Source organism: Mus caroli, unplaced genomic scaffold (genome assembly GCF_978045245.1).
Source record: "Mus caroli unplaced genomic scaffold, Mus_caroli_1 scaffold_8, whole genome shotgun sequence".
Classification (NCBI taxonomy): domain Eukaryota; kingdom Metazoa; phylum Chordata; class Mammalia; order Rodentia; family Muridae; genus Mus; species Mus caroli.
In genome coordinates this window covers 132396548-132409563 of record NW_028227263.1, presented here as the reverse complement: position 1 = coordinate 132409563, position 13016 = coordinate 132396548, and the positions used below count along the sequence as shown (strand labels likewise).

At 41.3% G+C, this 13016-nt stretch overlaps 1 protein-coding gene across 3 annotated transcripts in view; it reads right to left on the bottom strand.

The window, feature by feature from the left end:
• Window positions 1-12559, bottom strand: part of LOC147003565 (vomeronasal type-2 receptor 26-like) — a 28875-nt gene extending 16316 nt beyond the window's left edge. Inside the window, exons 1-3 of one of the 3 annotated variants that reach the window (XM_085842241.1) lie at window positions 12127-12559; window positions 4416-4707; window positions 168-965 (exon numbers count right to left, since the gene is read on the bottom strand). In XM_085842241.1, coding sequence (XP_085698367.1) covers window positions 168-965; window positions 4416-4707; window positions 12127-12395 — 1359 coding nt within the window. In that variant the 5' untranslated portion in view covers window positions 12396-12559. The remainder of the gene's footprint in view (window positions 1-167; window positions 966-4415; window positions 4708-12126) is intronic. The other 2 variants (XM_085842242.1, XM_085842243.1) reach the window with 2 other exon arrangements.
• Between the last annotated feature and the right edge of the window lie 457 nt (window positions 12560-13016).

Here is a 13016-nt window from a genome sequence, read left to right as displayed (position 1 = left end):
CAGCATGGATTCCTTGAAAAATGCAGCTTCTATGGTGTCCCTCAGTGCAAATATGGAACATCCTTGCTGAAGTACATAGCCTACTGCACTTCTACAGCTAAGTAAAGACCATTATGCCTGTTCCCCAACCATCTCTGAACCATCCAATACACACATGTCTCTCTCACCTGCCAGGGCTGGAAGTCCTGGGAGTTTGTACCTTTCCCATCCTGGTGCTCAGAGGATATCATATCATGTAGGGCATGAGCAATGCTGTAGACAGCCGTGTAAGCAGCATCAATTTTACTCACTTCTGGAAATGGATGTGGCTTGTTTTTCAGACTCTCATTCCCTGTGCAGAACTGGATACCCTCTGTCACTGTGCTGTTCTGGTAGGGCCATGTACAATCAAAGGTGAACTCCCAGAACTTCTTTATAAACATGTCTTCTGGGGTCTGGCTGGGGCGCAGGTGAGCAAGGAACTCAGGGAAGCCAATGGCCCTGCTGCTGTGATACAGAAGGCCAAATGTGCCTTGCAACACCTGGGAAATGCCTGGAATGGTCAGGGCAAGTGCCATGTGCAGAGTGCCTTTGCTGACCCACACCTGTCCTGAGACATGGACAGCCAGTAAGCCATACAAGATGAGCTGGAAATTAGAATTGCTCAAGAAAACCAGAACAACTCTGGCTGTACATTTCTGCATCTTCTGGACAGTCTCTTCAATCTTCCCCAAGGACTGATGGGAAGGGACCTGAAGGTGATACTCAATGCACACACCAGCTGGACTCAGCTGCTGAGTAGCCAGAGAGCTGGCCTGCTGCCCAAAGTCATCATCTTGGGCAAGAATGATCACCCAGGACCATTGAAAGTGAATTATCAGCTGGGTAACTGCATGGGAAGATGTAATGTCACTAGTCAGGGTCCGAAGAAAAGATGGAAACTGGATCTTGTCACTCAGGCTGGGTAGTGAAGATGAGTAACTGACCTGTCAAGGAAGAGCCAGGCAATATGAGAGTAGATGAGATCCAAGACTAGGGAGCAAGCTAATGGTCTGGTTTGAATGTCAGAAGGATGGAGCTGGGATAGATATCTCAGCAGTTCCAGCCCTTTCTCATCTTGTAGAGGACCTTGTCTTGTAGAGGACCCAAGTCCTATTCCAGGCTCCCACATCTGGTGACTCACAACTGTTTATAACTCCAGCCCCAGGAAATCTGACACTTGTTTGTTTGTTTGTTTGTTTGTTTGTTTGTTTGTTTGTTTTAAAGATTTATTTATTATATGTAAGTACACTGTAGCTGTCTTCAGACACTCCAGAAGAGGGCGCCAGATCTCGATAGGGATGGTTGTGAGCCACCATGTGGTTGCTGGGATTTGAACTCTGGAACTCTGGAACTTTGGAAGAGCAGTCGGGTGCTCTTACCCACTGAGCCATCTCACCAGCCCCTGACACTTGTTTCTGGCTTCCTCCCACACCTGTTGAATAGACTCACACAGACATATATACATACACATAAATGTATATTATAACCTAAAGCAAAATCATTTTCATGAAAGGAAATGAAAATGTGTTGCATTTAGATTTAGCTGTACCACACCTAGCTCCAGAAACAGGTCAGGATACCAGCCCCAACCCAGCTTCCCTTGCCACATTTAAAAGAAAGACACACACACAGAGACACACACACAGACACACACACACACACAGTTGTTCCTTTTCAACTTGCCTTTGGACACAATTGCTGGACACTACTATCTCCCTCCTGGAAAAGTGTGCCCTTGACAATATTCTTATCTCCGCACCTCCTACCTGCCTTAAAATTTAGTTGCTAAGATAAGCTGTTAAGTGCCTGCTAAACCTCCCTGACCACTCACCTGTAGGAGGGGTCACAGGTCTCATTCCTCCTGAGACCTCGCATGGCTACTTGGTTCTTCTCTCTCCAAAGCATGGCAAACTCTCCTCCCTTGCATATGTCTCTTTTCCTCCAGAGACTTAGAAGTCCCGCCTATTCCTTCTGCCCAGAAAATGGCTCATGGTTTCTTTACTGACAGATCAAGAACCAATTGGGGAGCAAGACAGTATCAGAACCATCCCTACAATAATGCTCTGTAAAAAGTGCTGATTCTACCAAGCAGCTGTGTGCTCTTCATGAGCCGATCATCACCCTGTGGCTTTTCATCATCTCTCCTTCCCATTGCCCACCCCTATATTTGTTTCCAGCACCTCAGCTAGGCTTGGTCTGACTCACTCATTTTCACACGGCCGTTTAGGATGTTCCTTAGAAAATTCGTGTCTGTGCGTGTGTGTGCATGTGCGTGTGTGTGTCTATATGTGTGTCTATGTGTCTATGTCTGTATGTCTGTCTGCCTTTCAATGATGATACATGTATAGACATAGAAGACAAATTTGGGGGCTGGTTTTCCAGAGGCTCAAACTCAGGCCATCAAGCTTGTTAGCAAGCACCCTTACTCAATGAGCCATCTTGCTGTACCTGATAAGAACAAATGAATTATGGGCTTTTATCAAACCACCATTGTGAGGTTTTCCAGATGTAAGAGAAATGGGAATCTGATTTATCAATTTGTTAAGGAGGAGGTGTTAATATGTTCTTAAAACAGAGAGTACTTGGAGATGTGACACGTGGGTTCTGTGTCTGTGGTGGTTTGGTCTGGTCTGGTCTGGTCTGTTCTGGCCTGGTGTGGTCCAGTCTAGTAGGTATGGTTTTGAGAGGCACCAATTGTGGCTGGTCAGCCTCAGAGTATGAGTGAATACCTTCTTCTACTACAAACAGTGTAAAGTTTATACTGTCTTAAGACAATGGTCCTAGCTTCTGGTTGCTTCTTGTGGAGAGAAAAGGCTCACTCAAACTCATGCAGGTGGTCTTGCCAGGCTGTGCAATAAAACAAAAGCTATTCTGTTATGTTTGGATTGCAGATAAGCTATGATCATTTCTATGTATAAGTTTGTCCCATGAAACACATATTACTAGTTGAAAATAAATTATATTTTAATGCAAATATTGGGACAAACTTAGACTAAAAACAATTCATTGATTTTCAGAAACTCAATTTTTTCTATTATCTATGAATGAGTGTTTCTTCTGCATGAATGATTTGCACCACATAAACATCTGCTAACCATGCAGGACAGAAGAGGGAGTCACATGTCTGGGAATGGAGTTACAGATTCATATAAACCACCATGTGGTTATTGGGATTTGAAATTTTTCTAAAAGAACTCTCAGTGTTCTTTATCTCTGAGCCATATCTCCAGTCTTGAAATTCAAATTTAACTAAAATTTATCTTGCAGCCCTACAAGCTGGAATACAAGAAGTTCTTTTAAAATATTCAATATATCAAGTTTCTGTTCTGAGCATAATAGTGCACAGGACTCAGACATCAAAGGGAAGAAGATCAAGAGTTCAAGGGCAACCTAGATTATACAGAGAAATGCTGCATACACACACACACACACACACACACACACACACACACACACAATACACACCCAGAAAAAAACAGAAACGAAGTTTGTTTTTGGGTATGTTATCATTTACGGAGAAAAAAAATGAAGTTTCTACCAATTTAAATATGCCTCATTTTGAGGGATGGAGAGATACCAAGATGACTAAAAGCACTTGCTGCAAAATCATAAGGATAGGAGCTCAGATCCTAGTACTCCTAGAACTAGTTGGGCATCCCCTTCATGACAATAACCTCAGCTCTAAGAGGGATACACACAGGAGGCTGGGTGGAGCTTTCAACCTTCCAGCCTAGCCAAGAAATCATGGGCTGTAGGTTCAGGAAGAGATCTTGACTAAAGGGATAGGTGGAGAGTGATGAAGGAGGCCTCTCTGGCCTCTACAGATATGAAAAGGTTCATGTACACACACACACACATGCACACTATCACAGACACAGTTGCTCTCCCTTTCTAATAATAATAACAAATTGATGGATTGATTAATATGGTGATGGAGAGATTAGTGAGTGGTTAACACTACTTGGTCCTCTATCATAGGACCCAAGTTTAATTTCAAGCACCGTCGTGACACATAAAAACTATATGTAACAACAGTTCTAGAAAGTCCAATGCTCCCTTCTGATGTCCACAAACTAGCTAGCTATATATATATATATATATATATATATATATATATATATATATATATATATATATAAAACAAAATACTCAATACACATAAAATTTTTAAAATATATTTTTAAATAATAAAAAATTTTCTCACTTTTTTTTCAATGCAGGAGATGATAATTATTTCTAAATTATCAATACATGGAGGAGAGAACCATGTTGGACATGGAGAATATTTCAGGGAAGCTGGCTCCTCAGCAGAGCTGCTCACTGCTATGACCATCACCATCATCATTAAGAGACTGCACCACATTCACTAAAGAATAAGGCTATGTGTAACTCACCTGGGGAAACTTGAACAGTCCCAGAAGTCTGGCCATGGACACAGACAGGGAAGACCGTGTGTCCCCAATCAAGGCAGCCTGAGGAGAGCCATGCTGGCATGTGTAGTTGGGGATGGGCTCCTCCTGCCCTGTGAGAAAGCCCATTGTCTCATAGAGGGCTCCATGCACTGAGTCCCCAGAGTTTCGAATGGAAAAGCCCAGTGTCAAATTGGGCAACAGGTGAGCACTCCTATTAATCTCCTCAATGGCAAAGACGAAACTCTGGGCCACCCGGTAGCCCCACATGGAGGCACTGAGGGAAAGAGAAGCCCACATTATCACTCATTATGTGGTAAATGGAACAAGAATGAACACTGTGACTCAAGTGATCTGAGTAAAAATGTACATCTCCTCAAACACTTGTACAGAGATGTGCACATGATGAGCACATTTCAGAAGAGTCAAAGGGGAACCAGAGGGAAGGCAGAGACAGTAACCAAAGAGAAAGGAAGAGTTTCAGACCAGGAGGGACAATTGAAGATATATTGCATGAGCTGTGTCAGCAGCCCACTTGTTTAATCCCACCACTCAGGAGGAAGAGGGAGGTAGGTGTCTGTAAATCAGAAACCAGAGCATAGTCTATGTAGCTAGTCCAAGGAAGCTAGATCCACAAGGAAAATAAATCTATTGAATAGTATGATTGGTTATAATTATGGTAACTAACATCTATTTCAGAATTGCTGGCATTAGAGCCAGAAGATATGGAGACAAGAAGTGAAATGTTGCCTTCAGGACATGACTCAGACCCTGCATGTATGGGAGCCTATCAACAGCCAACCATTCACTGGCAATTTCTTTGTTTGGCCTTACTTGTTCTTATTTAACTATTGGCAGCTGATGTATTTTAGATTAAAGACTGTCATTTTCTTCAGTCCTGTAACATGTGACCCCACCAGACTCCAATTGGCATCCCTAAGCCACAGCCACACAATACAGCCCTAGTTAGAAATCAGTGGGTACAAAACAAAAAGGCAGAAATGTGGGAAAGGGACCTCAAGTGTGGAGGAGGTAATAACAGGTATAGAAGAAAAATAAGGGGGGCTAGGGAATGAGAATAAACTAGATGTACCATATAAACATATGAAATTGTCAAAGAGTAAATCTAATAAAATATTAAAACATACATACAACCAACACCAAAATTACTCAATATGTCACATGTATATTTTTACATATTTATTCACATGAATCTATGCAACAATAATAATGATTAAAGAATAAAATGACATGAATTTAAAAGTGAGAGTGCATATGGAAAGATAAAAAGATAGATAGATAGATAGATGATAGATAGATAGATAGATAGATAGATAGATAGATAGACAGACAGACAGACAGACAGGGGGGTGTTCAGAAAGGGTTTCTCTGTGTGGTCCTGATTGCCTGGAAATCACAGAGATCTACCTGCCACTTCCTCTTGAGTACTGGGATTAAAAGTGAGTTCCACCGCATCCAACTGATGTTAAATTTTAATAAAATTTTTTAAATTGTTATTGTTGAGTATAGATTTTTTTTCTTTTAAGTTTGAGTCACTCAATCTAACCTCACACTCACTGTATAGCAGAGATTGACCATGTACTTCTTTTATATGTGTATGTTTATGTATACAAAAATATAAGCCAAATGTCACCTTCTAATTCTGACCCTAAGAGATCACAAATGCCTGTCCAGGCTACTATACCCAGCAAAACTCCTAATTACCATAGACAGAGAAAACAAAGATATTCTATGACAAAACCAAATTTACACAATATCTTTCCATAAATCCAGCCCTACAATGGATAATAGATGGAAGACACCAATGTATTCTTCAATAATGCTCACCGTGTGTGTGTGTGTGTGTGTGTGTGTCTGTGTGTCTGTGTGTCTGTGTGTCTGTGTGTCTGTGTCTGTCTGTGTGTGTGTGTCTGTGTGTGTGTCTGTATGCCTGTGTGTTTCTGTGTCTGTGTGTTGTTTATGGGTTTATTTCCCTCTGAGCGTGTAAAGGCTGACGTGATATCAGGATATCATTCGCAATTGCTTCTTCATCCTATAAAAACATTATTCTGTGCACATGTGTTTTTATAGACCCACACATGCTACAACACATGGTGGTTAGGAAGCAAGGTTTGAGTCAGTTCTCTTCCTCCACCTTTATGTGGGTTCCAGGAAGAGATCATCAGGCTTGCATGCCAAGCATTTTACCCCATGAGCCTTCTGTCCACCTTCCATTTTGTGACAGGTAACCTCACTAAACCTGGACTTCATCCACTCAGCTAGGCTGCTGGCCAGCAATCCTTAGGAATCCTCTTGTCTCTCTGTTCCTAACCAGGGTTACAGATACTCAACATACTAAGCTTGTATATGGGTTCTGGGAATCTAAACTCTGGCTTCGAGCTCACACAGCAGACACTTTACCAACTCAGGCATTTCTCCAGCTCCTAAAACCCTAACTCTTCATTCTCCTGTCGCAACTGTCACATTAGACTTTAAATGTTCACGTCTCCAAAAATTGAGCGTGTAAATGAAGTATTTGTTGGTGAGTTTGATTAGCCAATCTATACTATACACATTTTTAAAATATTGCACTGTACCCAATACATACATACAATTATTACTCATTAGCTTAAGAAATAACATGGTAGACAAGTATAATGGCACACACCTGTGATTCCAGCACTCAGGTGTAAGCTGGAGATAGTGATTTCTACAATAGCCTCATCTACACAGTCAGACAGACACTGATTACAAAGAAGAAGCAGAAGAAGAGGAGGAAGAAAAGAAAGGAAGGGAGGGAGGGAGGGAGGGAGGGAGGGAGGGAGGGAGGGAGGGAGGGAGGGAGGAAGAGAAAAGGCAAATATGTCTGTAATCCTGTTTGAAGCTAGCCTGAACTTGACAAGGAGTTCCAGACTAGTTGTAGCACAAAGTGAGATACAGTGATACAGTGTCTCTCCTCTCTCTCTCTTCAGTCTTTCTCTCTCTCTCTCTTCAGTCTTTCTCTCTCTCTCTCTCTCTCTCTCTCTCTCTCTCTCTCTCTCTCTCTCTCTCTCTCTCTCTCTCTCTCACACACACACACATACACACACACACACACACATACAGAGTCATTTAAAGTGATGTTAAATGTGAAAATGCAGAGATGGAAAGTCTCTGGCATTTTTTGGTTGAATACAAAATGATGGTTTTTTTTTTTTTCAGAAACTCTTTTCAACTGCTTTTGACTCAAGTCTCATTGTGTACCTCAATATTGCCTGAAACTAACACTTCTGCTTTAGTTTCATGAGTCCTAGGAGTAAAGTCGTGTACCCCATACTAAGCCATTGTTGCAATTTTTACAAAAAAAAAGGTAAATATAAACATAAAACAGAATAGTAACAACAAAGGCTATGTAGACAGCTACTCTGTGCAACAGTACATTGGAAAAGCTGGGACAAAAACGGACAAAGAATGGTTGTGGATAAGGCTCAGTACATGGAGTTAGATCCTCATTAACCAAGATTGGTAGTGCATCCTATAACCCCAAGACTTGGGAAGTGGAGGCAGGACAATCAGAAATTCAACATCATCCTTGACTTGCTAGTGAACTGGAAGCAACATGAGACTCTTAGAAAAAATAACTAACAAAAGGAGCAAAGTATAGAGGAACCATGGGAGGCTGAAGACTTATGAGAAATCTATTAATTACACAATTACTCATTTAACAAATTGTCTACCTAGACCCTACTTTAAGAAGCAAGGATATATGAGTGTGACCAATATGGTAAAGCCTTTGCATGGCAGTCTAGTCTCAATATACATAAAAGAACACATTCTGGAGAGAAACCTTATGAGTGTAATCAGTGTGGTAAAGCCTTTGCACATCACAATAGTCTCCAATGTCATAAAAGAACACATACTGGAGAGAAACCTTATCAGTGTGATCAGTGTGATAAAGCATTTGCACATCAAAATAATCTCCAATATCATAAAAGAACACATACTGGAAAGAATCCCTACGAATGCAATCAATGTGGTAAAGCCTTTGCAAGTCACACTCATCTCCAAGTACATGAAAAAGCACATTTTAGAAAAAAACCTTAGAATGCAATCAATGTTGTAAAGACTTTGGATGTAAGACTAATCTCCAAAGACATAAAGGAATATATACTGCACAGAAACCTTATGAATGTAATCAATGTGGTAAAGCATTTGCAACTCACAGTCATCTACAGTCTCTGAGTTCGAGTCCATCCTGATACAGAACAAGTTAAAGGTGAAGAAAAGCTTAGGTCTAGGCCTGTGGATACAGAGCCTTGCATATCTCTGAGTTCAAGGTCAATATATAGAGCAAGTTCCAGGACAGCCAAGCTGAGGCAGTAAAGGAGTTGGAGAACAGAAAATCGGTGATAATGTAATAGAAGAGGCCATGTCCCAGCCCCAGAAAGCAGCAGAACTCAGCAGCTTTGTTCATGTGGCTCTGACTTTAGAGGTAAGAATAGAAGGAACTACTGGGAAAATGGAAGCTTGTTAGCTGTAGCTGAGAAATTAGAAGTGATGATGAAGAGACCAGCATCACTGAGGTGAAATCTTCTAGGAAATGATTTCTGAGAGGACAAAGAAACTGTGTTCCAGAGATAGCCAGGATTGTACCTTGTGTTGCAGCTGAACTTGGTCACATGTAAGAATCACCCAGGTGGTACTGGTTTTGAAGGCATGACAGTGACATGAGGAGCAGCTGAGGCTTGGACCAATGAAGGGAGCATAAGTGAGACTATCAATAAAGCCTAGTTGCAGAAGAAGAACCCAACATATTGAAGATCCTAGTCCAATGGGATGAGCAGAAAGAACAGCCACAGTAGAGTGGAGTCAACCAGAGCTTAGAGTAATAAGAAGCACAGAGCTGTAGAAGTGACCTTATCTCTCTGGAGGATAGCAGAAGATCATGTGTGGATCCAAGGCATTGGAACATAAACTGAGGTTACCTTGAAGACCCCAAGATCTTTGAGATGTCAGAGCTGTGGGGTACCTGCTCAGGAAAACCACCCCAAAGACAAAGAATTGTGCTGCAGTGAACAAAGCAGAAAGGAGTTGGAGATCTGAAGAATGCTTTAACATCAGACATGGAGATGCAGTTTGGAGATTTCCAAGCTGGCTTTTGGTTTTGTTTTTGTCCACTATTTCCTCGTGATGACATTTAGGAATGGGGAAGTCCATGTTGTGAAGTTGGAAGTATATGATCTGCTTTTAGATTTTCTTTTTTAGGGGATTACAGTTACATTGAATGAATCTCAGAAGAGACTTTGACCTTTGGACTTTTAACATTTTTGAGACTGGTATAGATGATGGAGACTTTTGAAGTTGGACCTCATGTATTTTTCATTATGCATGTTTAAGTATGGTCCTCATACATTCCTGTACTCCAACATGGTTGTGCGGGCCAGTGAGCGGAATGTGGGAGTTTGAATATGCTTGTCACAGGGAGTGACTTTATTCAGTGGTGTGACCTTGTTGGAGGAAGTGGATATCTCTGGGGGTGGACTTTGAAGCTCCACCAAGTGCAAAACAGACCCTCCTATTCCCTCCCTGGAAGACAGTTTCTTCCTGGCTGCCTTTGGATCAAAATGCAGAACTCTCAGCTCCTTCTCCAGCATCATGTCTCCCTGCATGCTGCTGTGCTTCCTGCTATGATGAAAATGGACTAAACCTCTGAAACTAAGCCAGCCCCAATTAAAGGTTTGCTTTAATGGGAGTTGCCTTAGTCATGATGTCTATTCCTAGCAATGGAAACACTTAGACAGAAACCTTGGGAGTGTATTTAATATGGTGAAGCCTTTGCACAATTCTGTAGGCTTCATCATCATGAAAGAATATGTACTGGAGCCAGACAGTGGTGGTGCATGCCTTTAATCCCAGCACTTGGGAGGAAGATGCAGGCTGACTTCTGAGTTCTCGGCCAGCCTGGTCTACAAAGTGAGTTTCAGGACAACCTGGGCTATAGAGAGAAACCCTGTCTTGAAAAAACAAAACAAAACAAAACAAAACAAAAGAATATGTACTGGAGAGAAACCTTTTGAATGTACTTACTATGGTTAAGCTTCTTACTTCGGTTAAGAAGGAATCACTTTGACAGAAATAGTTCGCATTCTCTGTCTTTAGAACCTGATCATCACACAGGAGTTCATGACAAGCTCATTCTTGGACCCTGTCTACATGGGTTAATTCAGAAGTTTTGCTCTCAGTATATGACTCCTAGAAAAATAATTAAAAGTAGCCCCTGAACTCTATATTTCTGACTCTCCTGTTACTACGAATCTATCTTTCAAGCAGAGGCCCCATGTCCTTGAGCTCTCTTTGGGAGCAGAGGTGATCAGAAAGGTACTCAAGGGCTCTGCAGTCCCTCAGGTACACTTGTGGTTTCAGGCAACACCAGCCCCACTGAAGCACACACACAAAACTATGTTGAGGATTAATCTAATGTCTGCTCTCTGACACAGCATTTGAAACACAACAGGTAGAACTTGCCATATCCACCCAAAAAATCCCATACACATCTAGGAAACTTCTACAGGTCATAAACTCCTGTTACACCTGAAATTGAATTTCCCAGAATCATGCCAGGTTCAAGGTGGTAGTGGAAAAGTGAAAATATTCTAATCAAGTATTGCTAAACGATGATCCCCATCACTGCCTTTATACCACTTTCAAATACTTCATAACATTTGTCACATAGCAGTGAATGTGTTTGAGCCTATCCCTAATCCCTAACCCTAACCACTAATCCCTTTTACCCTGTTATCTGTTGACTCTCCTCTATGTATACTGACTAGAGTATAGAATTAGGCTTAGACTAATGCCAGTTTGTCATTAATGTTTGTCTGAAGACAGACTTTTTTCCCATATGTATTTCTTTCAAGTCTCATACTCTAAAGTGCCTTAAATGCCTCACTTATTACTTAAGAACTTGCAAGCATTTTGTAGGTTTTTTTTCATGTTGGAAAGTTCCTTCGTAATCTACATATAATGCCTACTTTGTTAAAGCTGTTTCAATGTTTACATCACTCTAACATTTTATATTTGCTAATACCATAAGATACAATAGGTTTAACAAATCCACAATCTCCTGTGAGAACATTTATTCAGGGGTGGAGAATAATCAATGTTTATCTCCTCTTTCTAAGTTCTCAGCGGCACCACATCTCAAAATTACCATAATTCAACCAAAGATGCCAGTGAAATTACTGAGTTTTCCTTATAAAATATTGACAAGGTGTTTCTTATGAGACCTGGATATCCTAGAATCAGTCACAATAAAAATGCTTTACTCGTTAAAAAAAAAAAAAAAAGAAGCAAGGATATAAAAGGATCAAGAATCAAGAATCCACACCTAACCTGTAGAGTGCATACATTTCAGCCAATACACGAGCACTCTTTCTTTCTTTCTTTCTTTCTTTCTTTCTTTCTTTCTTTCTTTCTTTCTTTCTTTCTTTCTTCCTTTCTTTCTTTCTTTCTTTCCTAGATTTCAGTCTGGCACAAATAAGAAAGAAAGAGGGAGAGAGGTGATGTAAAAGGAGAGCAGCAGAGCTACTGCATTTACACAGAGAAAGGATGTGGCCATGTAGCTGGGTCTGAAAATCAACCTTTATCCAAGGCTTCACACAACCTTGTAGAGCTGCTTCTGTCTTTCAGAGACCCTTACTCTACATGCAATACCTACCTTGAAGTCTGCAGCCCAGTTGGTTGTGCAGTGAAATCAGAGGGTGTACCATCAGAGAAGTGAAAGATGGAGAAGCTGCCCCCAACAATTACATCTCCAGGACGGTCAAAATGAGGGCTCTGTCTTGGCAATATCCAGGCTCTTGGTCCAGAAAGGGCAGACCCAGAGAGACAGACAAAGAAAGCAAAAATGAAAGCACACAGCCACATACCTCGTAGAGGCCAGACAGCCAATAACAGGACAGACTTATATGGGGCATTGGCTAGCATCAAAGGCTTTTATCTCAGAGTTTGCCCTTGATCAAGGGCCTGAGGCTAAGACCACACTGGAAACTCTAGGCTTGCAGGCCGTGGGGAGAATATTGATCATGCGTTCCTAGAGGTGAGTGGTCACTAAATCTCAGTCATTCAAAGTTGTATCTCCTTCTCCTGAGGATTCCTAGCCCCTCTCTATCCAAGGTCACAGCTCTGGGCATCATCTGCCAATTACAGGAAGGATGACAATGGGCCTGACTGTCTCCTGGGGAACTTGCAAATCCAAGAGCAGCTGTGGCCAGGATGCTCAGGGCACTGTTTTGGAGAAAAGCCACAGGTGGATACAAGAAGGAAATATCCCAATAACAGAAGTGAAATACGTTTAGCACATATTTCATACACTATACCCACTGTGTTGCCCCTACCCCTTCCATGTTTTTGTACTAGGTAAATCCACCAATCCATGTTTCATGATCTTAGCAGTTCTTTAAGGACATTTCTGAAACATTTTATCATGAAGAATTTGGGCCTACATAAAGTAATTTCAGAAAACAATAAATGTCTTTGTCATTGTGGAGCCATGACCAATCCTCCCTGGCTACTGAGCTTTTTTTTTCCTGTTAGTAAAAACCATCC